General features: G+C 40.7%; 2 protein-coding genes and 1 long non-coding RNA gene across 4 annotated transcripts; 2 read left to right on the top strand and 1 right to left on the bottom strand.

Annotated features, from left to right (window-relative positions):
* Positions 1-251: 251 nt before the first annotated feature.
* Positions 252-12456, top strand: pkd1l3 (polycystic kidney disease 1-like 3). Its single transcript, XM_088413203.1, has 22 exons — positions 252-261; positions 459-617; positions 826-939; positions 1232-1293; positions 1409-1471; positions 1703-1861; positions 1959-2071; positions 2170-2293; positions 2375-2497; positions 3280-3499; positions 5226-5407; positions 5687-5917; positions 6040-6141; positions 7052-7230; positions 8755-8901; positions 8972-9174; positions 9970-10157; positions 10294-10426; positions 10509-10704; positions 10797-11013; positions 11291-11375; positions 12391-12456. Exons 1-22 carry the CDS (start codon positions 252-254, stop codon positions 12432-12434), a joined length of 3054 nt encoding a protein of 1017 aa, XP_088269329.1. The 3' UTR covers positions 12435-12456.
* A 463-nt stretch (positions 12457-12919) lies between these two features.
* Positions 12920-22635, bottom strand: ist1 (IST1 factor associated with ESCRT-III). 2 transcript variants are annotated; one of them, XM_088412538.1, is made up of 11 exons: positions 22423-22635; positions 16960-17063; positions 16681-16861; positions 16492-16579; positions 16317-16400; positions 16108-16218; positions 15843-16031; positions 15600-15701; positions 15112-15151; positions 14151-14314; positions 12920-13785 (listed from the first exon to the last, which is right to left on the bottom strand). In XM_088412538.1, exons 1-10 carry the CDS (start codon positions 22455-22457, stop codon positions 14151-14153), a joined length of 1098 nt encoding a protein of 365 aa, XP_088268664.1. In that variant the 5' UTR covers positions 22458-22635; the 3' UTR covers positions 12920-13785. The 2 variants fall into 2 exon arrangements, with proteins under 2 accessions (XP_088268664.1, XP_088268666.1); XM_088412540.1 differs by lacking the exon at positions 22423-22635 and adding an exon at positions 18302-18417 and having other exon boundaries at positions 12920-14314.
* On the top strand, positions 18447-21638 carry LOC148425032 (uncharacterized). Its single transcript, XR_015865316.1, has 3 exons — positions 18447-18541; positions 20346-20440; positions 21508-21638. It is a non-coding gene; the product is annotated as an uncharacterized LOC148425032 (long non-coding RNA).
* Positions 22636-23571: the final 936 nt, after the last annotated feature.

The following is a 23571-nucleotide window of genomic DNA, read 5'->3' as shown; positions in this document are numbered from 1 at the left end:
GAATACACCCTGGATTAGAGTCGCGAGTCAATCACAGAGCGCATACATGGAACCCATATACGGACAACCACTCACAGTCACACCAGTCAAACTAACGATAATGCATTTTGCATCTTGTTTGAGTGTCGGTAGTGATTTTCCTAATATATTGAGAACACATGCAGAGTTTTCTTGGAGAAGACTCTGATTTACATGTGTGGACAGAAGTAACCCAGACCAGTTGCTTTTGTGGCTTCTGTTTCTGCACCACAATGCGCCACGGTTAGTAGCATCCAGAAAAAAAAGAAAAAAAACGATAAACATGTTCATCAGATTTGCTGTCTATTTGTGCGTTACTATTGGATATTTTTCTGAAAGTGCTGAACTCTGTCAGTCTGATGGAAGACCCTCACCATGTGACTATGTTTTCAAAAATGTTTGTTATGAGATTTATAGAGACTCTCAATCCTGGACCCAAGCAAGAAGCAGCTGCGCACAGCATGGAGGGGACTTAGTGGAAGATTTCAACGATGCCATCAAAATATTTCTTAATAATATCACCAAACAGCAAAGCCCCAGTAACCTCACCTGGTGGCTGGGGCGGCATGTTTACCAGGACCACCTGGATGCCTTGTTGGGTGAGTGCTGCATTTTGTCCTTGAGTTAGTCATTTCAATTTTAATGCAATATTCTAATTCTCATTTCATTTTCTCCATAAATGTGCAAAGGCAATTTGAAAATCCAGTAATTCAAGCTTCCGCTGCATCTTTGAGGGTTTCATTTAAGAAATGCGCGTACATGTAGCACAAAAGAGGAGTTTTACAGTATCCTAACTATCCTATACAGAAGATGCCGTTCCCTCTAAGGATGCTCCCAGTTGCACGTATGTGAAGCAAAATCCTTTTCAGCTTATCGTATCATCAGACTGCAACCACAAGCGAGGCTTCCTCTGCACCCACTGTAAGTGAGCAGCTCTTTTTTTGATTTCTATGCGCAGACGTCTAATTGGGGAAACGTCCAACCCTTTTTTTTTTCATTATGTGGATAGGTTTGCCCTTGTCGCAAAAAACACAGGTGAGATGTATAGTTGGCCTACATTAGGAAACAAATTCTGACTAAGTAAAGCGCTGTTTTTGTTTCTGATTACAGAAAGAAGAGGCAACTAGATCACGTGAGTGAGACTAGACAAAAAGTCAAACTGTAATGCAAAAATTAAACTGTATATCTCTGTGTAACACATACACTCTCTTAGGGTTTAAAAGGAGTGAACACCCAATGGCTCCCCATATCCACAACATTGAAAACCTCCTTTCGGTGTGTTTTGGTTTGTTTGTTCGTTTAAGGGGGATCAAAGAATATTATACAAGAGGAAAATGGTCTTGTGTACGTTGGGCTCACATTTGTTTTTGTTGGTTTGTTTTTACCTAAGGAAGCTGACAATGAACTCATGCGAATGGAAACTGAGGCAGGAGAGCCAACAGATGAAAGTAGGGTGGGTTGAATAAAGATACTCTGTCATTTTGATGAACTCGTGGAAACCTCTCAAAAAAGTACTGTACTATCAAGATCGCGAGACGCATGTACACATTTCTACCATTGTCACTTCTCTTAATATACATACATTTTTCAAAAACATTTTCTGCAATAAGAACAACGATACAATTCACAACTCACCACCACCCACGGTTCAATTAAAGAGTACATTTCTTCTCATTTCTTCCAGAACAAATTCATCCTGTATTTGCTGAAAGGCACTCAACAGCTGACACCTGAACCAGCCCTTGAAAACACGGACATAATCCGTCACATCATTGGCTGCAGCATTAGCATCCTTGACTTATCTATGAATAAATGTGACATCCAGACAAACCCTAACCCTACTGTAAGTTTAAAATAATACATTTAAGACTTAAGATATAAATATATAAACATTGCTGCTGCTGCTGCTGTAAAAAAAAAAAAAAAGTATGACTTTCCAGGCCCTATTTGAGGATATATTCGAGATTTTCCGGACCATCTCAGTGTTGCTTGGTTCAGCAACTTCAGAGGAAATTGTCATCAAGTACTCAACAGGCACCATCTATCAGAGCAGGTTGGTTCTGATATGGATCATAGACCGCATGTGGGAGAAACTTAACATTTGTTCCACAAATTAAAAAAAAAAAAAGTCATTTCCCTATTTTCACTCAGCCACAAACCTGAAGATCTAAGCAATGTCATTTTGGGCTCAGTGGAAGATGGCGAGTTCATCATAATGCCCCCGTATTCCGTTCTTCAAAGTCATATTGGACAATATGAAAGAATCATTGCTCAGGTGTGTGTGTGCGCCATTGGCATCTTTTTCTATATCTGTTGTTGGAAGCAGCACTGTTTTAGGAGTTTTTCTGCCTTTTAGATGGCTACATTCTCAGTGAATCCGCATCCATCCGATGACAAGATCTCTGGAACAGTTTGCAGCCTTTTACTGAGTGACGGAAACTCAGATGTTGAGTTGGCTAATCTCACTGAGATGATAGAGGTACATTGGTATTAGGAGACCGTTTGTAAGACTGGAGTATGCATGCGTCGTTCAATAGATTTTGGAGAGGAATGAGATTAAATCTGAGAGGTTTGATTTGGCTAAAGGACTGTCTCGTTTCATGACTCAATGGCAATTTCCTCACTGACTTTCATGCTGCAAGGAGTCATTTTAAGAATCACATTTAAATCACAATGAAATTGAAAACATGTGTTGCATCAGGTCATAAAATCCTTATTGTGAAGTCTTGGCATGATGGGTGACGTTGGGAAACTCAAAAGTGCAGGGAAGAAGGTGCTCAAAAATGATCATTTAGGATGACACAAACAAATCCGAAACTTAAAAAAATACTAAACTCATGGGTCTAAGGCAGAGTGAAGAGCGACAGGGAGGCAGCAGATTCAACGATAGTAGGCATAAACAATAACCTGGGATAATAAACTCTCTAAATAAACTAAATAACACTCAACACTAACAAGGTGACACGAAAGAGCTGGACAGGAACAATAGGCAGGGGAAGCTGATTGGTTAACACACAGGGGGGCAGGCGTACACGGACAGATGGACCCCATCACACTAACGAGTGGAACAAAAACATGAACTTTTGAAACATGAACAAAAACACCGGTAACCCACAACAACAAAATAAATCCCAACGGACCATGACACTAATATGATATGTACAGTATGTTCATGTATGCATTTTTCACATATTCTCAGACAGTAAAAGTGAAATTACAACGCAGTTTCCTTGGGAATGATACCTAGTTATGTCTTCACAGATATTTATGCCACACCCAATCATGACTACAATGGAGAACCGTACAGTCATACTTGAAGAAAATGCAAAAGCACTGATCAGGCTCAACATCTCAGATCCCACGATGTCGATTTGTGTCCGAGTGGAGCCCAGTGGGAACATGTCCCTGATTCTTACACTGTCTGAAGGATCACCTCCTAATTCCAGCTACTTTGCCAACGTAACCATCTTAAGCCAAATAGGTAACATATCCTGGCCATGTTGTGATTACATTGCTCTATTTTGCTCTGTGGTTAGCATCCCTAAATCTTGCTGATTTTTATTCTTGGTTTTAGGAGATATTTTTTTTTTCAATACTCTGCATTATATTTAGTGTCGTGCGTCTAGTGCTTATATTAGTTCAATTGATTTCATTTCTATTTCTTAAACGGGGCATATAAGGTGCTGCAAACACAACAATCATTTTCTTCATCTATCTTGAGTAGTGAGGGGCTTCATGGTTGCATATTTGGTCCCATCCTTTTTAAATCTGTACTGTATGCTGTCAGGGTCAGGCAACCTATAACATTTAATAAACAACAAACAAGAAGGAAGACAAGGGCCTTTTACTCGCAAGGTGAGGGGACAGGAACCTGCACCTTCTCAGAGCTCCTTCCGGTCTGGTGATACTTTCTGTCCGCCCTTCTTCTATTCGTGAAGGTTGGCCCTAGTTATAAAACGTGTGTGTGTGTGTGTGTGTGTAAAGTAATAAGGGACAACCTTTATACAATTACTCAAACAAATTTATTTTTAGACTACAGACAACACAATACTAAATTTAATTGTTTTGATGGACTGTCCAATCTTTGAAGTATTGAGAAAATTTCATCAAATAATTTTTTTAAAAATGCCTAAAATGATTTAATTTACATGGTATGCTAATTACAGTATGTGTCAGTGGTCTACTGTCATATTACTTTCGAGTTACAGTGGACCCCCATGTTACAACGTCCCTGATTTACGTTATTTTCATGTTGCGACCTGAAATACTGAGTGTTTTCATCCCATCTTTTTGACATTTTTCCGTATTTGAGACAAAAACAATTGTCATGACCGGGGGGACTTGGCTGTATTTCTGTTGTTTTGCCTTCATCTGCTGGCGTTTTTAGGTAATTTCACTTATTTATTTCACTTATTATGGTCGTTTAACTGCTTCCATGCAACGCGTGACTACAATGCTGGTCTGCTATTGGTCGGCGTCTCCTCACGGAGATGGTGGTCTGTTATTGGTTGGCCTCACTTGTTTCAAAATGGTGGAATGGTAAAGCTTAGTTCGATTTTGAGTGGTTACAAAACTGTATAGTGCATTTTACTGCTTAATTCAAAGTTGAAAGGGTTAGCCATGGGTCCCAAGATTGCTAGTGATGTTAAAGAGAGAAGTAAGAAGATGATTTATATGGAAATGATGCTGGAGATAACCCTTATTAGGGAATATGGGCATAACAAGCGTCCCTCAAAGGTAAATAAATCCTTTCTCTACTTTTTATTTATGATGTTTTCTGATTGTATACACATGTTTATTATATATACGTAGCACTTACTATACTTTTTTGGTACCAATTTTTAATATGTATGTACAATTTTGATGTTTTTACCTGGGGTTCTTAATGCATCAGCTATTTAACATACTGTAGGTTTGGATTGCTTGTCATATGGCGAATTCGGCTTCCGACCCCAACCGCGGAACGGATTAGTCCCGCTGTCTTTGGTAACCAGACTGCATTTGTGGTTAAGACAAACTGCTTCCAGTTGCAGTTGGTTGGTAACCTCAAGGTTTTTAAAAACTGAGTGACTGTTTCATGCTTTTATTACTCTACACATTGAGTTTTACGCAGAAAAACTTGTCCCTTTGGGTGATTGTTTTATTCAGACAAACAACTTAGCTAACCATTTGGTGTTTTCATTTTTTTTCTTTTTTTTTTACTTAAGAGGGCTATCAATGGATTATAACACCAGAGATGTTACAGTACACTCCTGGGACATGGTACATTAGCAGTGAACTCTTCAACTCCACGTGGGAACCAGGCATTGCACTGAGCATCACCACTTTTATGACCAAGTGCATGTACTGGAGCATAGACAGGCAGGCATGGAGCACAGATGGCTGTCAGGTGAGTTTCCACCAGGTAAATCCTTCCAAAACAACATTACCTGCACTCTATACACAGATCCAAAAAAGAGGAATATTCAAATGATATCTTCTTTTGAATGATTTTCCTGGAGGCAGGTGAGCTCAGTTTGTTGTTTTTCCTGTTCATCATTTTCATCCTTGGTCAAAATACCTGAAATATTAAATATTGCAAAATTTGGATTTAGGTTGGAGAGGGAGGCACAAGTCAGAAAATTCACATGGCTAATTAACTTTCACACAAAGTTGTTTTTACCTTCAGGTTGGAAAGAAAAGCACTCCCGGACAAACTCATTGTCTCTGCAACCACCTCACTCTTTTTGGGGGTTCCTTCTTTGTGATGCCCAACTATGTGGACTTGACACGCACAGCTGAGTTGTTTGGCACCATGTCTCAAAACTATGTGGTGCTTTCATTACTCTGTGCCTTCTTTGGCCTCTACCTGTTCACTCTCTTGTGGGCATGCTATGCTGACCGCAAGTCACATTCCAGAGTGAGTCAACACAAAGGACTATCAAAAATATCCAAAGATACCCACCCACTATGTTATAGCCTGTTGGGTCCTAATGTAAACTACTTCTTCTTTCAAACAATTGCTTGTAATCAAATGTCAAGAGGAAGATAACGCTGCTTGAGGACAACCACCCATGTGCACAATACAACTACTTGGTCAGTGTCCAAACAGGACAGCGAAAGAATGCGGGGACGTCTGCCCATGTAAGTCTGTAGAAATGACACACTAACCGTATGGCATTTGTTACTGAATGGTGAATTATTGTACCTTATAACATGCACTTTTGTACGGAGATGCACACACATTACCAGCTTTGATGACGCTGAATAATAATGCAATCACATGAGGGCACATACTGTAGAAGAAGCAGCTCTTGCCGAAAAGGAGGGGCTGCTAATGATTTGTAAGCCTAACTTGGGTAAGTGGCAATTAAACATTAAACATTTGTTTTTCAATGATGGCTGGCTGGCTGGCTGGATGGATGGATGGATGGTAGACAGACAGACAGACAGACAGACAGACAGACAGACAGACAGACAGACAGACAGACAGACAGACAGATAGATAGATAGATAGATAGATAGATAGATAGATAGATAGATAGATAGATAGATAGATAGATAGATAGATAGATAGATAGATAGATAGATAGATAGATAGATAGATATGAAATGATATATTTGTTTTCCAAGTGGGCAGACCTCAAAATTGAGAATAATAGAATAACACGGAGCATTCTAAGTCACAATTGTAACAAGGCAGTATTTTCATTCATTTACATCTATGTGAGTAATATTTGTTTGTATATCTATTTGGAGTTTGCATACATTGTTGTTGTTATTTTTTTATTTGACTTGGTAAGTTAACAATTAGAAATTATTAAATTCATGAATCACTTTTATTTTAAAAACAAGTTTTAATTTCCTTTTTTTCCAAACAGGGAATTATTTCAAATCGAAAATGTATAAATACAAGATAAAATATGTAATGCAATGTATTTTAAACAAACATTTAATTTGAGGATTGTGAAATGCAGGCTTCGTTTTTCTGTCAAGCGTGCTAAATTTAGGTCTGCTGGATTACAAACAGAACTTTAACCGTGTCTCACTCTAGGTCGCAGTGACTCTGGTCGGCACAGCAGGACAAAGTAACACACAGCATCTCACAGATCCCGACAAGCCCGTGTTTGAGAGGGGAGCTGTTGACATATTTATGTTGGCCACACCCTTCCCGCTGGGCGAAATGCGAAACATTAAACTGCAGCATGACAACTCTGGAGGTCATCCTTCATGGTACATGAGACAAACAGTATAAGGCCCTCTTTGCAGGCCTAGTGCAAATATTTCACAAATGCCACAAGAAATCTTGTGGCACTGACGCGAGTGACACAAAGGCTCAAAAAAATGGCAACTTAAAAATGTTGGAATTGCAATTTTCATCCGTCGTAATTGTTGGGATAGGCGTTACATCAGATGTCCCACATATGTCTGTTAGCTCACCAAGTCTCTTTTTGCTTACTGGAATATACGGTAATTCACCAGACGTGCATGTTTACCTGCTATTTTGCTGCATCATTACAATGCAAACAATGATCAGCTTGCAATCAATGTGACAATGGTCATTTCACAGCACCACCACGAAGTGGTGAAATATGTTCTGTTGAGTGAATAGGCTGGGTTGTACAATTCACTACTTATCATTCACAGCTATTTCACAGCTGATTTTATAGGACATTTATTTGTATTTGCTCCCTTTCTTAGTCCTGGTTTCATAAAGCAAAACTCATACTGTACACAATCTCGCCAACCAAAAGTTAAAAGCAATATTTAGAATTAAGTGTCATGAGATTGTTATTTTTTATTATAAATGTGTTTTACATAAAGAAATTGTTTGCTGATAAGAGCCCTCTGGGATGCGTTTCCACTGCCGGGCGGTCACTCTTTCAAGTAACCAACGGGTGCAGAACAAATTTGCATTCTTTCTCTGATTGGCTCTTGGCCAGGAAATGTTAGATTTTTTTTTCATTCCCTAATTAAATATGTTTTTAGCCACTTCAACCTCAACAATACTTTGTTTTACTTGTAGTGTATGTGAAAGAAATATATATATATATATATATATATATATATATATATATATATATATATATATATATATATATGTATATATATATGTAGAGAGAGAGACAGACAGAGATAGATTTAGACAAATTTGAATGAAAGGTTTTGAAAATAATTCAATAATTGTTGGCCAAGCAGTTCTAAATGAGAACTGAAATCCACCATTTGAGTATAATGTAAAGCATGATAATGACATCCAGTGAACATTATTGCTGATTGCCCTCTTATCCCACCAGCATTTTTTCAGATGTTGGTTAACAAACATGATGGTGTATTATAGCCTAGGATTAAACCCCTTACCTGGCTTTTTTTCATGAAACACATACCGGTATGTTACTGTTTTGTGTTTCAATTGCAGTGTAACTAGAACTACAGACATGGTGTTATTTTAAAGATTAAGAACAAAAACAGAAAAATGAATTAGTATGAGTGCAGTGTGTCATGAGTACAGACAGAAGTAGACAAGCGCCTGACAAATGGCGGACCAGAAAAAAAAAAAGAACAGTCAAATGTTGCCCTCTACTGGTGGCGGAAGGTTGTGCAAAAACACACCAATCGACTGTAAAAAAACAATTTTTTTAAATGTAAGTTGCCCACCTCTGTATATGACTCCATCCGGACCTGCTGGCCATCAACTGGATAGCATACGTACACTGTACTGTACACACTGATTCACTAACTTTCTCTTGCATCAAGGTACATAAACAGTGTGAGCGTACAGGATCTCCAAACTCACCATGTTTGGCACTTCTTTTGTGACTGCTGGATAAGCAGTGAGCGTGGAGATGGTATGCCTAACAAAATATTTAATGCTGCAAAGAACCATGAGGTTTCCTCCTTCAGGTGAGAACAGATGACTTGAACGCATGTGACCATGTTATGGGAAACTCATACTTTGCCTCTTTATTGTAAGGAATATATTCCAGAGCCGAACATCGACAGGTTTTAGGGATGAACACATTTGGGTGTCCATTGTGGATCCACCATCGCGGAGTCCTTTTACACGGGTTCAGAGGGTTTCTTGCTGTATGAGCCTGCTCCTCTGCACCATGGCCATCAATATTGCCTTTTGGAACATTCCAGAGAATGAGGATTCACCAGTTATCTTCGCTATTGGTGACTCTTTTTACTTTGCATTGTGCTTGTTTCTTCGCTTGGTTATTGTTTTCTGTTTGAGACGAAGCTGTAAACCGTATAAACGCTGTAAAAAAAATAATTAACAGTTGTTGAAAGTAGATTCATATTGCTTTTTTTGTTCATGTTAAAAAGGATACAGGTTTAGGTATACAGTGGGCCCCCGTATTACGACCTTAATCCATTCAGCGGCTAGGCTCGTAACTCGAATTCGCCGTATGACGGTCAATCCAAACCTATGTTTTTTAGTGAATGCGTGCAACGCATGCAAAAACCTTAGGTAAAGGAAAGTCATGCCCTTAAAAGACTTGCTTGCTCTAATATATATATAATATATATATATATATATACATACGTATATATCGGCCCATAAGCCAGCACTGGCTTGTTGTGCACGGGATATTTGCTCAACGCCACAAGAATCAGTCAACCGGTGTGTAAAGAACCACTGAGATGCCATGTCATCTTATTGCTATCATTCCTATATCCGCTGCCATTTTTTTGAAAAACTGTGGGACGCATTTTCCCAACAGGGGTGAAAGGGTTTAAGTGTGGACTATTTGAATCTAATATTTTGTGGACTCTTTAGTTCCTCTTTAGTTGTGCTTAATGTAGAAATATAAGTTCATTTATCTATCCATTAATTTTCTGAAGCGCTAATCATCGTTAGGGTTGCAGGTGAGCTTGAAGCCATCCATTTTGATGGCACCCCTGAATAACTTGATCATTGGCACATACCTTCTACTACAATGTGGAATGTACATGATCCCTTCTAAGGTTCACTGCACATTACGTGGCAAGACATCATGGTGGGTGTCGAGAGTGGTCTTCTCATGTTCCCAATCAACATCCTGATCATCTCTATATTTCGAAGCATCAAGCCTCGTGTCGTTTTCAAATCTCCAAAAATCAGCTCGGAGGAAACGTTCGGAACCCACTTGGTTACCATACCCACCATTCTAAAGGTGTGTTCACCCAACATGGCTTCTTGGCTGATTGAATAGTGTTACGATTTCAACCGGGACGCGTGAAGTGTTTATTTGTAAGGTGCTAATCCATCGACGTACACCAACATGGCCATTTGTTGTTTCTCCTTCCCAGGAAACTGAGGAGGTCCTTTCTCTGATGAGTGGTAATCTACGGAACAAAATGGCACAGGTGCACCGATTGGGCTCAATTGCTGATTTATTTTCAGCCTTGAGCGTAATACACGAATTAATTCACCTTATGCAAGGTACCTCACTTTTTTTTGCAATAAAAAAAGAGACAGATGTAGAAATGCTGTAACATTCTCCTTTTGTTTTGTGTCCATGAAGGGGAAATTGAGAGTGACTTGCATTGGGTCTATTGCAGCAAGTTCCTCCGAGCCGCTCTTTGTCATCTGCACATGTGTCTGGAAAGGGTAGATGGGAAGAGCTTCCCGAATCCACAAGATTACGCACAAGCACTGGATTTCAGCAACCTGTTGGTTCGCAAAGCCGACATGGTTTTTAGCAGTCATTTAAGCAGCTGGTCAGCGCTCTCACAAATATGAGCATATTAGCGTATACTGAGTCCTTTTGATGAGAATATGGCACGCTTTCTTTTCCTTGTCTGTGGCCCAGCCCACCTCAAGTAAAGAAGAAGAGAGTGTCATCCGGCTGCCGGTTGCCTTGGTGGTGCGTGTTCCTCGGCTGGTTCCTTTTAATTTCCCTCAGCGGCGTGTCCACCTTTTTCACCTTACTTTATGGCTTTTACTATGGCAAAGCAAAGTCCATAAAATGGATGATGTCTCTTGGTCTCTCCCTCTTCCAGAGCATTTTTATATTACAGCCTCTCAAGGTGGGTCCGGATGAAATCTTTCCAAAATTCCACAATTGATTGACTTCACACACACCCAACCCTCTTCCCCATACACAAACGCGTGCACGCACACACACACACACACACTCCACCCGATATTCTACACACAAAACTGCTATTTTTACCTTAAAAAAAACTCGTTTCAGATTATAAACAAACAAAAAAATGTACATGCCTGTGTGTGATTGACTGATTGACTGCAGCTGCCGTTATGCCATAAATGCTGTGGTCAGCATTTTTTGTTTTGATTTTTAAGGTGATTGGAGTTGCAGTCTTTTTCGCCTTGTTGCTTAAACCTGTAGCTGTGGAGGAATCTGAGGAAATTGAACAAGTGCTGTCAGGTAAGACGTCACAATATCAGTTGAGTGTCTATAAACCACGAGGAAATTCAATGAAGTCTGTAAAAACAGATGCCGCCGTGAAGTACAGGAATACTGTCTTGTCTATCGCAGCTCAGGCTCTACTGCATAGGTGTCAAACTCCAGTCCTCGAGGGCCGGCAGCCTGCATGTTTTCCGGTTTTCTTTCCCCAACACACCTGATTCAAATGATGAGCTCATTAGCAAGCGCTGCAGGAGCTTCAAAATGATCCCAATCATTTAAATCAGGTGTTTTTGAGGGAAAAGGTTTGAAAACATGTAGGATATCGGCCCTCGAGGACTGGAGTTCGACACCTGTGCTCTACTGAGTAGTTGCTTGTTCTCCCAAAATAGTGTATTATAAAGGTATATTGTGACGAGAGATACTCTCAAGATGACAAATTACAAGAAGAACAACTTAAGAACTGTTCACACAACAAGCTAGTCTTTTCACCCCTTTAAGAGACCGGAGAAAAGGCAAGACTCTTGAGTCAAAAAACAATCTTTTGCAAAAGAGTGAGAGAGCAACAAGAAATTCCGGTGTTGTTGGGCTCTCCTCTTACAAAGGTGATATAATTGTTTATGTGTACTGTATGTATATATGCATGTGTGTGTGTGTGTGTGTGTGTGTGTATATATATATATATATATATATATATATATATATATATATATATATATATATATATACATACACACACACACACCACACACACACACACACACACACACACACACACAATTATTCCATCAGTCACAGTTGAATTGAATTTTATTATTAAGAAGATAAGCATCGGTATGCGTTCTAGTTCACTAGTCTCATGTTAAATCCAGGATTGTCATTTACATTTTATGAAAATAGAGGTAAATTTTCCACGGCGCCCACTGTTGTGTTTGTGATACTGTCTTCCCTGAACATCTCAGCATTTTTCTATAAATCTTTAATTGGTAATAAGTACCGCGAGACTCATTGATGTATTTTTTTTTTCATTTTACAGAACAAGACGGCAAATGCAGGCGTTATTCAAGGGGTAACCTTTGAGCACCCCGCAAATTCTCTTTGGAGTCACCCCTTTAATTCTATTGAATGAAAAATTCATTCTATTCTGGTATGTACTTCGACAGCCAGCAGCTATCTGACGATTGATTCAGATTATCTCAACAAATTATCCTTAATACTTTGGGTTTATTGCATTTCACGGGTAGGCTGCTTCAAATAACTGGAACAAAAGTTGATCACTTGATCACGATGGCGCAATCGTGACTTTAATGTGCACTATTCTAAATACTGTACTGCGAAGGTCTTCAGCAAAGCGACTATTTGGCATGTGAACAATTCTGGAAACTCTTGTTCTGAGTACATAGATATAGTCTTTTTTTTACCCCAAAAAATTGAAAATATTTGCGAGTTTCCATTCGGGTGACTGGAATTATAGATGAACTTATTCTCTAGATTTGATGATAGTTGATTTTTCAAGGGTTTCTTTTTGGTTAGAGGTGTGAAGTGTGGAATTGAATAAACAGCTCTCATTTAAAATGTTTTATTGAAGTGCAGCGCATTTTGCTTTTGGTAATCACACCATCGTAATAGGATGGAATAGATTTGTTAGTCACAAAATATTTCAACTAGCTCAAAGACTTTAAAAGGCTTTTCTTTTACTGATGGGAAAATGCACACATTCAACATGGAAAACACAAGAATGGGAGTTTATAGTGTCCTTATGCTCAACAACCTTAGTTTTGTCGTATTGGTTCCAAATATTGCTGAATCATTCAAAGCTGCACATTACCCAAAAAAAAGCTAGGTGTGGTTAGGCTGGTGGACTCCTCGTATCTGACATTTTCCACCCTATCGAAAACCATCACCTTTAACCGGATTGTTCTGGGTAACGTGACACCTCAGAGGTAAGTTATCCAATCATACTAGATAGTAAGTGCATGATGTGCAATCCGAGTACAGACTGGCAAGGCCTCTGGTGCAAGATGGGACAATAAGGCAAATGCAGCAGAGCGCAAAGTGTAAAACACGTGGCGTGAAAGGGAACGAGCTCAACCTATCAGTCTGTGGGGGTAAAAATGTACATGTAAAATCAAGTCGCGTGGGGTCATGAGTTTTGATACACTACAGCATTTGGGGAAAACTCATGGGTACTTTATTTGGAGATACATACTTGTCAAAAATCACACCACTCCCAAAATACAATGTAAAATATGTGCACTCAACTGATGAATGAATGCATGATATGGACTGCACACTTGAGGTGGTAACAAAGCAGCCAACAAGAAGCTTCTATGGGTCTTGATGCCTTTTCAAAAGCAGGAACAGAAACCTCGTCTCACACACCCAAATTTCTTGACGGGCCAGGCCGGGCAGTCAGAGTTGTTTGACTGGTCTGATGGGAAAAATTACAGCGTCACAGTCCGTACCAACAATGACGGCACGGGTGGTAGGCAGGTGGCAAATTCCAGAAAACAAACCATATCACACCAATTAAAGGGAAACGTTACAATAGTGGGGGGCCAAGCAAGATGTAGTGAGTATGCAATTAGCTCCAGAACGGCTAATATAAAGCCTCATACCAAGAAATCATGACGTTGCCCAACCTCAATAATGTCCATGTTAAATCTATATTAGGTAAGAGTAAATATCTTTTTGTATGGATAAAAATTCAGAGCCTTGAGCATATTCTATGAACTTTGTGTTCTCATCTGTGCCCACACTACAGTAGAGTCACAGCCCTCATTCTCGTTCAAATACTTATGTCGTCTTCTTGAGTTGTTCAAAGCGTCGTGTCAAGTCATCAAAGTCGATGTCATCCGAGGTGCTGGTATTCCCGCCGATGGAGGAAGTTGTCGGGAGTGTGTCTGGGACCGAAGGAAGTTCTGGGATAGCATTGTTGTCATATATTTGCGACGTGGGACCTGCGGCAAAATGTGACCGGGGTTGTCTCTTGTGATTTTGAATACACCGAGAAAACAAGACTATTAAACTTTCAAGGGTTCGAGGAGTTGAATATCCACCAGTCTCATTTTTTTTTTTTTTTTAAATGTGACTCACCACTGTAGCCAACACTGTACGAGTGAGCAAACACCCTGACAAACAAGATACACAGCCCTGGCGTTCCTTGTTTCAAATATTTCTCCCAAATAATTATGTTAAGTGTATCTGGGGTGCTAAGAAGGAAGAAGACTTTAATATCGCGTGGTACCTTTTTGTCAAGTTGAGACGTGCGGCTGTACTTGCCAGCAGAAGGCCAAAACGCGACAGCACCGATGACAGATGATCTATGCTCCCTTTCAATGCCAGCCAGTCTGATGAATCTGAGTCAGGTTCCTAATTTCCTGTCAAAACTAACTAAAGGTCCTTCAATCAATTGGTACGGACCGGAAAACCCAGCCTGACTAGGATTCGTCGAATGCCGACCGAGGCATTGAAACTTGTTTTAATCCAACCAGCAAAACAAACAAAAAAAGCTGATTTGAATTTGTTAATAACTATTTGCATTTTTTCTTCTTAGCACCACTGATCCGCAAAGTTTATTGTCTTCCACATGCTGTCACCATCTGTGTGAAATTTCAGCTCCCTGTTGTATGTTTTAATAGTTCTAATTATCAATACAATTCAAAGAAAATCAGGAAATATTTGGCCTCATGATTCGCTTTTGAATGGGATTAATGAAGTCAAGTTTATTTAACGAACAATAGTTGATTTGACTTACCTATGGCCTGGGAAGGATGAGAGTTTTTTATGTCATCAATCTGAAACAGAAGAAGGGTCTTTGAGACAGCATCTCCGTATTTTAGCATAAAGGTTGTGTTGTGTTAGTGCTCAAAAACAAAAAAAAAGGCAAAATGCTTGTGGGGCTTGAAGAAACCACCACCTCTGGTGCGCATCAGACTTGAGGCCCGTTTGAATCGCCACTGCAGCACTCTGCTCGGTCCAATCTATTCCCAGGTCGGTTAGTGGGACCACTGAGTTGTTAGTGCTTACAATACGTACAAGCCATTCGTGCTCCCTACTTTTGCGCACACAAAGCAAAAACTTAGCCTACTCAGGGAAAGAGGCAGAAGTGAAGAAGTAATAGCAGAAGCTAAGTGAACAACTCTTCCCTGAGTGATGCCCTGCCCTGTCCGTCTGTCTGTCTGTCTGTCTGTCCATCTGTGGGAACGGGGAGGGGTCATGGACGGTAGGACTTTGGTCACTTACAGACTCGTATGTGGGAGGGGAAGTGGGCAGCTGAGGGGGCTGCCCTCCTCCCGCGGCGTGCGGGAAGCTGTTGTAAGCTCCGACGGCTGGATTGAACGGTTCCTGGAGGAACACATGAACGTTGTTTACTGATGAAACACTAACGTTAGCCTTCCTACCGCCAGACAATAAGCAAAAACAGGAAGCAGTAAGCTACTTCCAACATATCCGAATTTTCTAAACAATCAAAAACAACAATCTTACTCCTTTGGGAGGTGGATAGCTGTAAGGTGTCGGCATGGGCATGGGCATGGGCATGGCCATGGGCATGGCCATGGGCAGGACGGGAGCAGTGAAGCCGCCCCCGCCACCTCCGCCACCTCTGCCACCTCCTCCTCCTGACTTCTTGTCATTGTTCATGTCAATCAGGTCCTCATCAGAACCAACCTCAGGCTGTCATGGGAGAAAAATGTTGTGACGGTAACTTACACATTTCAACACTCTGACTACCACCTTTAGCTATTCTTACCCGGACCATGGCGTCTGGTTCGTACGGCACGTTATAGTTTTTTGCTATCTCGATCAGGTAACGCTCCACCAAAATCTTAGGCGGAGCCTCCACACTTAGTTTGTGCATCAACTGTAAACATAGCAGCCAATTCATCAGACTTGAAATCTTGTCGATTGTCTTGGTTAAACAGAGTTGAAGCAGTCACAGGTGAAAAAAAAAATGCCAACCTTTTCATTGACTTTTCCAATCTGGTTTGTCCTGCAAAGCTTGCCATACTCCTTGCTATATTTTACACACAGCTGTTCCGACACCTGTGAGAATTGATTATTTCAAAGAAAAAAAAAGTCACTCGACAAAACTAGATGTTGGTGCCAAAAAACAATTTCTATAATGAGAACTTACCATTTTCAATTCAACTACATCTACCTGGAGTCGAGGAGCTGCCCAAATAAGAGTGGCCACAGCCTCTTGTAATCCAGGATCCAACTCCCTGAAATTAAGAACAACAAATCAATATAAAACTATCTACTAGTAAAACTTATGAAATAAACATTCGAAATTTTGAAGCTTTTCACCAAATCGAAGCCTTACTTCATAGACTGAATGAGGCCGAAGCGTGTCAGGAGCAAGTCACAATAAAGTTCCAGGATCTCCATGGCTTCAACCAAATAGTCCTCTCGGATGATGTGCTCCACACGAATGCGCGCCCGCTCATCTTTTCCCGATGACAGGTATTCTGAGATTTCCTTCCGGGCCTTCTGAGCGAGCTCCGCTTCATTTTAAATTTTCAAACAAAAGACAAGCAGAAACGTTCCACGGGGTTAAAGATCACAATCAGCTTTTTAGGTGTTTATACCATGTAGGACTCACTTTTCTTTTTCTCAAGGAGCTTGAGTCGATTGATGACAAGCCGGAGGTTGACTCTTAACCTCTCAGATTTGAAGCCCCCGGGCACCATATCGCCAGAGTCTTTCCTGTGATTAAGAGGCCATAAGACTATGTGTGCGTATCTGCTTTTAACCACAAATTACCCAAAATGTATCCAAAAGGCAGTTATGTGTATTAGATGACACAACAGCATAGTCCAATTCAACAAAGCCATGTCAGAAAATGTAGGTGGCCTGTTTTTCCCAAATCCAATGTAACGATACTCATTTTTCTACGTTACTGCCAAGTGTTTTTACACTTCAGCACCACACGTAGCTACATAGGATGTACAACAGGTGTCCTGCGTTTAACCACAACTTTCAAATGTCGTCATTAAAGGACTTGGGCAGTGACCTGTTTTTCAAATCTATATAACAATACGTGTTACACATTTTTCCGTGGTCCTGCCAAATTTCAAGTAATGTGGTCACCACACAGAATTTTTTGGGGACAGTTTACCGTGCGAAAAATATAATGGATGTTTTCTACTACAAGTGCCTCAACGTGTATTTACTTCGTTTACATCGTTGTGCACGTTATCTCCTAAAATAAGCCCTTCAGATTTGTACTTAAAATTCACTGCGGTTTTCATGAAGCCACAATTCGATTGTTATCTGCCGTCTGTTTCTGTGCTTAGCAAGTTTCCCAAACGATTACGTCAATTCGAAAGTATGAAAGTGGAATTCAACACAATTGTTCAGATCTCGTTCCCACAGGCTATGTGGTAAAACGTTGACCTGAAATTGCTAGTGCTTTTGAGAATGGCTTTCTGAAAAATCATCGCAGAATATTTAAGCGTATATCGTTTTAATTGTGTTTCGAGATCGGTCCGATAATGCGGGTCCCATGCAAACCAATATTTTATTTTATCGTTAGCCTCATAGCTCTTCCTCAACTTGTGTGAGTATCATGTGAGCATGACAATGATGGCAGTACAATTGAAAACCCACTCGGTTTCGTAGAACTTCAGTTAGCATCAACATTAGCCTAAATGGTGTTCAAACGACGGCGCGGTTCATGAAACTCATACAACATTGCCCACATTCGAAAGTAAACTTTTTTAATCGAACAATGAAACACTTTTGGGTTCCATCAAAGTTCGCTAAGAGCAAAATTGGCCTTGTTCGAAGTCTTGTTTGGGAGCTGGCTAGCCGAAGTACCCAACTCTCGCTGTCATTAAAAGGAAACAACGAACAGAGAAACGTTGCGCTGGTTGTAATGACATAAATCCGAAAGATGTTAACTATTAAATTAGCCACGGAAAAAATTGGCGTCCATAACGTACCTGTATTGTCGTTTGCAGTCGAATACGGAACTCGATAGTGTTTGTCTATACTTCGTCGCCTCACTTCCGTGATTATTGTTATGACGTCATGGGAGTTTTCTACACCGGGAGGGCAATGCGGAACACAATCTGAGGCGTTGACGATGACGCACCAGGGCAGGAAGAGCAAAATATTCCCCACCTTGACACCATTTAACAGAACTGATGTCGCCGGTTCCAAAAAAGAAATCATTGTTTGAGGTCTGTTGTTCTTATCTTTAAAGGGAAGTCAAGCCCAAAATGTTCTTTACAATAATATTGTAAACGCTGGATTGTAGACAAGTGTCCCGGAGTGATGACGTAGATGTGGGATAAATGGGTTTCGCTCTGAACGTGATATACAGTACAGTAATACAAGGAGGTACCTCCAAAACTGAAAATTTACAGTAATTTGAGGGTTATCTTTAAATCCTCAATTTTGAAGAAAACTGTACATTTTTTAAATTCCATAGCACTGCTTGAGTTTGTCAATATTTTATTATGAAATGAATTTGACCACAGTAATAAAATGAAAAATGTTGTTAGAAGAGAGGCTCTTTTTTGACTTGATAGTCCATGACGGTTCCTTCAAATGTCCTGAGGATCATTAAGATGCTTTGTGGCAAATGAGACAATTTTATTTATCCACAGCCCCAAATCTTGAGTTGCCACATAGCTGTTTTTATTTTGGTTCCTTAAATAACATAATCAGATGTTTTCACATATCGTCTGCGCTGCCCGCAGGACTACCCTTGCTGTTTAGTGTGCTCATTTAGCATTTCTGCAGTTGTTAGATACGTCCTACTGTTTGAGTGGTCATTGAACACGTCCCTGTCAACTAAGTACAGTACTCACTCTGCAAGTGCTTTACTACACTGCTAATGATCACTGAATGCAATTTTTTTTTCAAAACGTTCTTCATGAACCTCAAATCAATGTTTTCAAACCTTGTTCATAAACCTGTAAATTCATTGGCACAACATACCCCATGGTCCCACATTGGAAACGTGCCACCAAAAACGCTCGACTCGCTACCGTCTGACTTCATTTCTCATAACTCTTAAACACAAAAGAAGGAAGTAGTTTTAGTTCCAGTATTCCCTGAATGTTAATGTGAAAGTAAAAAAAAAAAAAAAAAAAATCAAATTTCCTATTTAATTGCATCTGGATCGCTCTAACAACTGTGTGATTTGGCATATACATTTGGCCCAAAGATTAGGTTTGCTGACTGGAATTAAAAATGACCCGAGGAACTAAGTTGTCTGGAACTCGATGCTCCTGGCAGGGTCACCCATGGCAAATGACAAAGTTCTGCTCATAGACCCTTAACGATGAGTGAGAAATTTGAATGGTTTCCCTTGCCTGGACGCGGGTCATCAGGGCTCCCTTCTGGAGCCAGGACTGGGGTGGGGCTCGTTGGTGAGCGTCTGGTGGCTACAACCTGAAAATCAATGTGGCTCCCCCTTCCCCATGGGCTCACCACCTTCAGTAGAGAGGCATAGAGCATTAGTGGGCACAATTATTGGCCCCCGGTTCAGTGAATGTATATTGGGATTCACCCCAATGAATGAGAGGGTAGCCTCCCTCCACCTTTGGATGGGGGAATTGTCCTGATTGTTGCTTTTAACGACGCATCAAACGACAGCTCAAGAGTACCGACCCTTTTTGGAAGTCCCTGGAGATTGTGCCCACCCAATCGGAACCCCAGCTTTGTTTTGTTATTGGACTTATGTGCTAGCCACGGATTGTCCAGAACAAATACCATAAGGTTGTCCATACAAGATGTACGCTTGGCACCTGTGCACCGCATTGATGATCAACTTTGTGGTCGTCTCATCGGATTTGCAGCCACATGTTTTGGACATTCAGGAGAAGAGGGGGGCGGGTCTGTCAACTGATAACCACATGGTGGTGTGTTGGCTACGACGGTGGAGGAGGATGCCGGTCAGACCCAAACATTCTGAGATGTCTACTGGGAATGTCTGGCGTAGTCCCCTGTCTGATGGGAGTTTTAACTCTTTGACAGATTTTCTTCCATGTCCCGAGGGAAGTGAGTGACATTGGACATTGTTCTGCGTATCCATTGTCGAGGCGGCTGACCAGAGTTGTGGCCGTAAGATGGTGAGTGCCTGCCGTGGTGGTAATCCCCGAACCCGCCTGTGTAAATGCCATCAAGCTAAGGAAGGAGTCCTGTTGGGATTTTGTGGCTTTTAACTCCGGCGGCAGGTGACATGCACCGCTGGCCAAATGGAGTGTGGCTTCGGCGGTTGCCGAGGCATAAAACTTGGCTGTGGGAGGAGCTCATTGAAACCAAGGAAAAAACCAATAACTTCTGAATGCTTTTAAGGAAATGCTGGTCCCTCATTCAGCCTCTCGGGAAGGTGAAGCCTTCCACCATTAACACTGTGTACTGTGGAGCTAGGGCTCCTGATGTCCTCAACTCGGGACGTCGTGAACCAGTGGCGAGAATACTTTGGAGACTTCAATTCATACAATATGTCTTCCTCTGAGGAAGGGAAGTCTGGAAATGTCTGGAGATGGACTCTCCCATTTCTGGCACTGAAGTCACATATGTGTCAAAAGAACCTCCTTGGTGGCAAGGACCCTAGGGGTGAATGAGATCTGCCCGGAGTTCTTAAAGGCTTTGGATGTTGTAGGGCTGCCCTGGCTGACACGCCTTTTTAACATTGTGCGCTCATCAGGTATAGTGCCTCTGGATAGACCAGAGTGGTGGTCCTTCTTTATATGAAGGGGTATCAGAGTGTGTTCCAACAATACCGGAATTACACTTCTTAGCCTCCCTGGTTAGATTTATTCAGAGGCGCCGCAGAGGATGGTCTGTCAGTAAGTCAAACTTTGGATTCAGGAGGACCAGTGTGGTTTTCGTCCTAGCTACGGAACAATGAACCAGTTCTACAACCTCGGGAGGATCCTCAAGGGTGCATAATGAGTCCTCCCAACAAGTCTACATGTGTTTTGTGGACTGGGAGAAGGCGTTCAACCGTGTCCCTTGACCAGTTCTTTGGGGGCTGCTGTAAGAGTATGGTCCACATTCCCGCTAGTATGTCAAATTTGTTTTCAGTCAGGGCTTCACCCTACCATGGCTGCCCTTTATCACCATTTTTTTGCATTACGAATATGGACAGAAGTTCATTTTTCAGATGATGTGGTACTCTTTGCTTCTTCAGGCTGTGATCTTTTACTGTCACCGGAGGAGTTCACATCCGAGTGTAAAGGAGGAGGGGGAAGTCTTGCTTTCCTGCTGAAGTTGCTGTCCCAGATGAGCGGACGAAATAAATGAACGAATCATGGATGGATGGATGGATGGATGGATGGATGGATGGATGGATGGATGGATGGACTAATAAAAAGTGCTTTCATTCAGATCTGATGTTGCATTTCAAAACAACAACACAACATTGCTGAAACCAACAAATTCAACCATGACTCGGTCTAATATTAAGATTAAAAAACAACCATTTGTTATCACCAGTCAAATTCAGTTCAGGAAAAGTAGAAATGCCTGAGATTTCAGCCAAAGCGAGCCGATACGGATCTGGTGTTGTTTTTCAAAATAAAACACATCTGAAAACTTCACATTTAACTCTTACTTGTGATGATTTATGCTATCACAATTATCATTATTTTGTTAATAAGTTGTCATCATCAAAATTGAACATTTCATTTTTTTAAAATACACCACCACACTTGTATGAAAGTAATAGAGTTAAGAGTTTAGGGGTAATGTTACATCCTCTAGAATTGGGACTAGCCCCGGAATAACAAACGGTTCATTTTTAAACAAACAAACAACAAAGTCTTGGTAAAGTTGTTCCAATTTAGAGGCGTTTTCTTTTAAAAGGCAACATCACCCTTGAATGGAAAGTATTTGTATCCCACTTTTTTCTTTCTTTTTTTTTTTTTACGTTTTCCTGACTGGACAAGTACCAACTTGTCGATTTTAATGTATCAAGCCGTTTAACCGTATCGCACGTTGTTTACGTTGTCAAGTTTTTAAATCTAAACCTGGATGTGTAGGCTGGTGTATGAACGTTTTGATCCGATTTCTTCCACTCACGGGAGCTCGCGGGACGTAGACCTACCTGCTGGATTTATTTTCGCGAGTGGTTTTATCCATTTCATCCAATATGCCTACTTTTGCTCTTGGAATGTAAAATTCTTGTAGGGGTGGTTGGATCTCGAACTACCAAGCGAACGCAAACTTTGTGAGTTTGAAAGAAAAAGTGAAATAATTACTTATCTCCTGTACTGTAGGCAAATGACTTGTGTTCGAGTATTTCTCTTTATTGTTTATAGCGCGCTCAACCTTTATGGTTCCTCTGTAAAAGGAAGTATATCATAAAGGCAAGTAACGGTTGACGTCAATCAACTACATATATCCAAGCAAATGCGGCTTTTTCACAATTTTTTAAAGCTGACACGTATCGAGGAAGATTATGGAGGTTAAATCGCTTGTTTTTTAGTATTACTATAATTATTACAAGGACCATCTGCGTCACTTAAGTCTTAATAAGTCTACTGTACATGACCAAACCACTAGGCTTTCATCATCCATTCTTCATCCCAATTTAAGTGGTTGGGACGCCAAATCTTCCAATACTGTACACAGTAGGTGATCCGATAATAACCCCGCTTTATTAATTTTTTTGAACATTTTAATTGGCCAACTACTGCCGTTGTTTGAATGGATGTAAATAAAAAGAGCTGTACTGTCTTTTACTGATGCTTTTGCCCATGGTACATTTTCAGCCCTGCTATGGAAGTATGATGCAGATATCCTATCACAGGCAAATTTTTAGTCTGACAATCACTGACAACTGTACAGTAGTTGTACTTGTAAAAATTAGCATTTTTAATTTACTAATTAAGTTCCTGGTCACCATACAATTTGAACACAAGAGCTACCACTTGGGTACTGACCATGCACAGCATGAGCAATTTTACACGCTTCCATGCCCTTCTGAATGAACAATTGTTTTGGATTATACAGGGGTGCTATCGTTTAATTGCGGTCGGACTCCGCAAGCTTTTCTCAACAATACAGAGGTAAAACACAGTTTTAAAATATGTTCGTTTCCAAATGAACGACACTGCAAATGGGATTAACCCCAATAGCAAAAAATTGATACAGCTCACTGCTGAGTGGGCTACTTACCCGCAGGCCGCCACGTAGGTGCCCCCCGCATACGATTTTACAAAGACGTTTATCAAAACTTATGGCGCAACTTCCT

Source organism: Hippichthys cyanospilos, chromosome 4 (assembly GCF_059441005.1).
Source record: "Hippichthys cyanospilos isolate Australia breed blue-spotted pipefish chromosome 4, RoL_Hcya_1.0, whole genome shotgun sequence".
NCBI classification, from domain to species: domain Eukaryota; kingdom Metazoa; phylum Chordata; class Actinopteri; order Syngnathiformes; family Syngnathidae; genus Hippichthys; species Hippichthys cyanospilos.
The sequence above is the reverse complement of the archived record's forward strand: the minus strand, read 5'-3'. Positions and strand labels throughout refer to the sequence as shown.

Excerpts from the sequence above, each read along its gene's own strand:
- pkd1l3 (XM_088413203.1), top strand. Across the intron at positions 5,918-6,039 it reads ACCGCAAGTCACATTCCAGA|AGGAAGATAACGCTGCTTGA; the intron begins GTGAGTCAACAC and ends TCAAATGTCAAG. Across the intron at positions 10,705-10,796 it reads AGCAGTCATTTAAGCAGCTG|CCCACCTCAAGTAAAGAAGA; the intron begins GTCAGCGCTCTC and ends TCTGTGGCCCAG.
- ist1 (XM_088412538.1), bottom strand. The coding sequence starts at position 22,457 with ATGGATAAAACCACTCGCGAAAATAAATCCAGCAG. Across the intron at positions 16,401-16,491 it reads ATGTAGTTGAATTGAAAATG|GTGTCGGAACAGCTGTGTGT; the intron begins GTAAGTTCTCAT and ends CAATTCTCACAG. Across the intron at positions 15,152-15,599 it reads CCCCTCCCACATACGAGTCT|ATTGATGACATAAAAAACTC; the intron begins GTAAGTGACCAA and ends CTTCTGTTTCAG.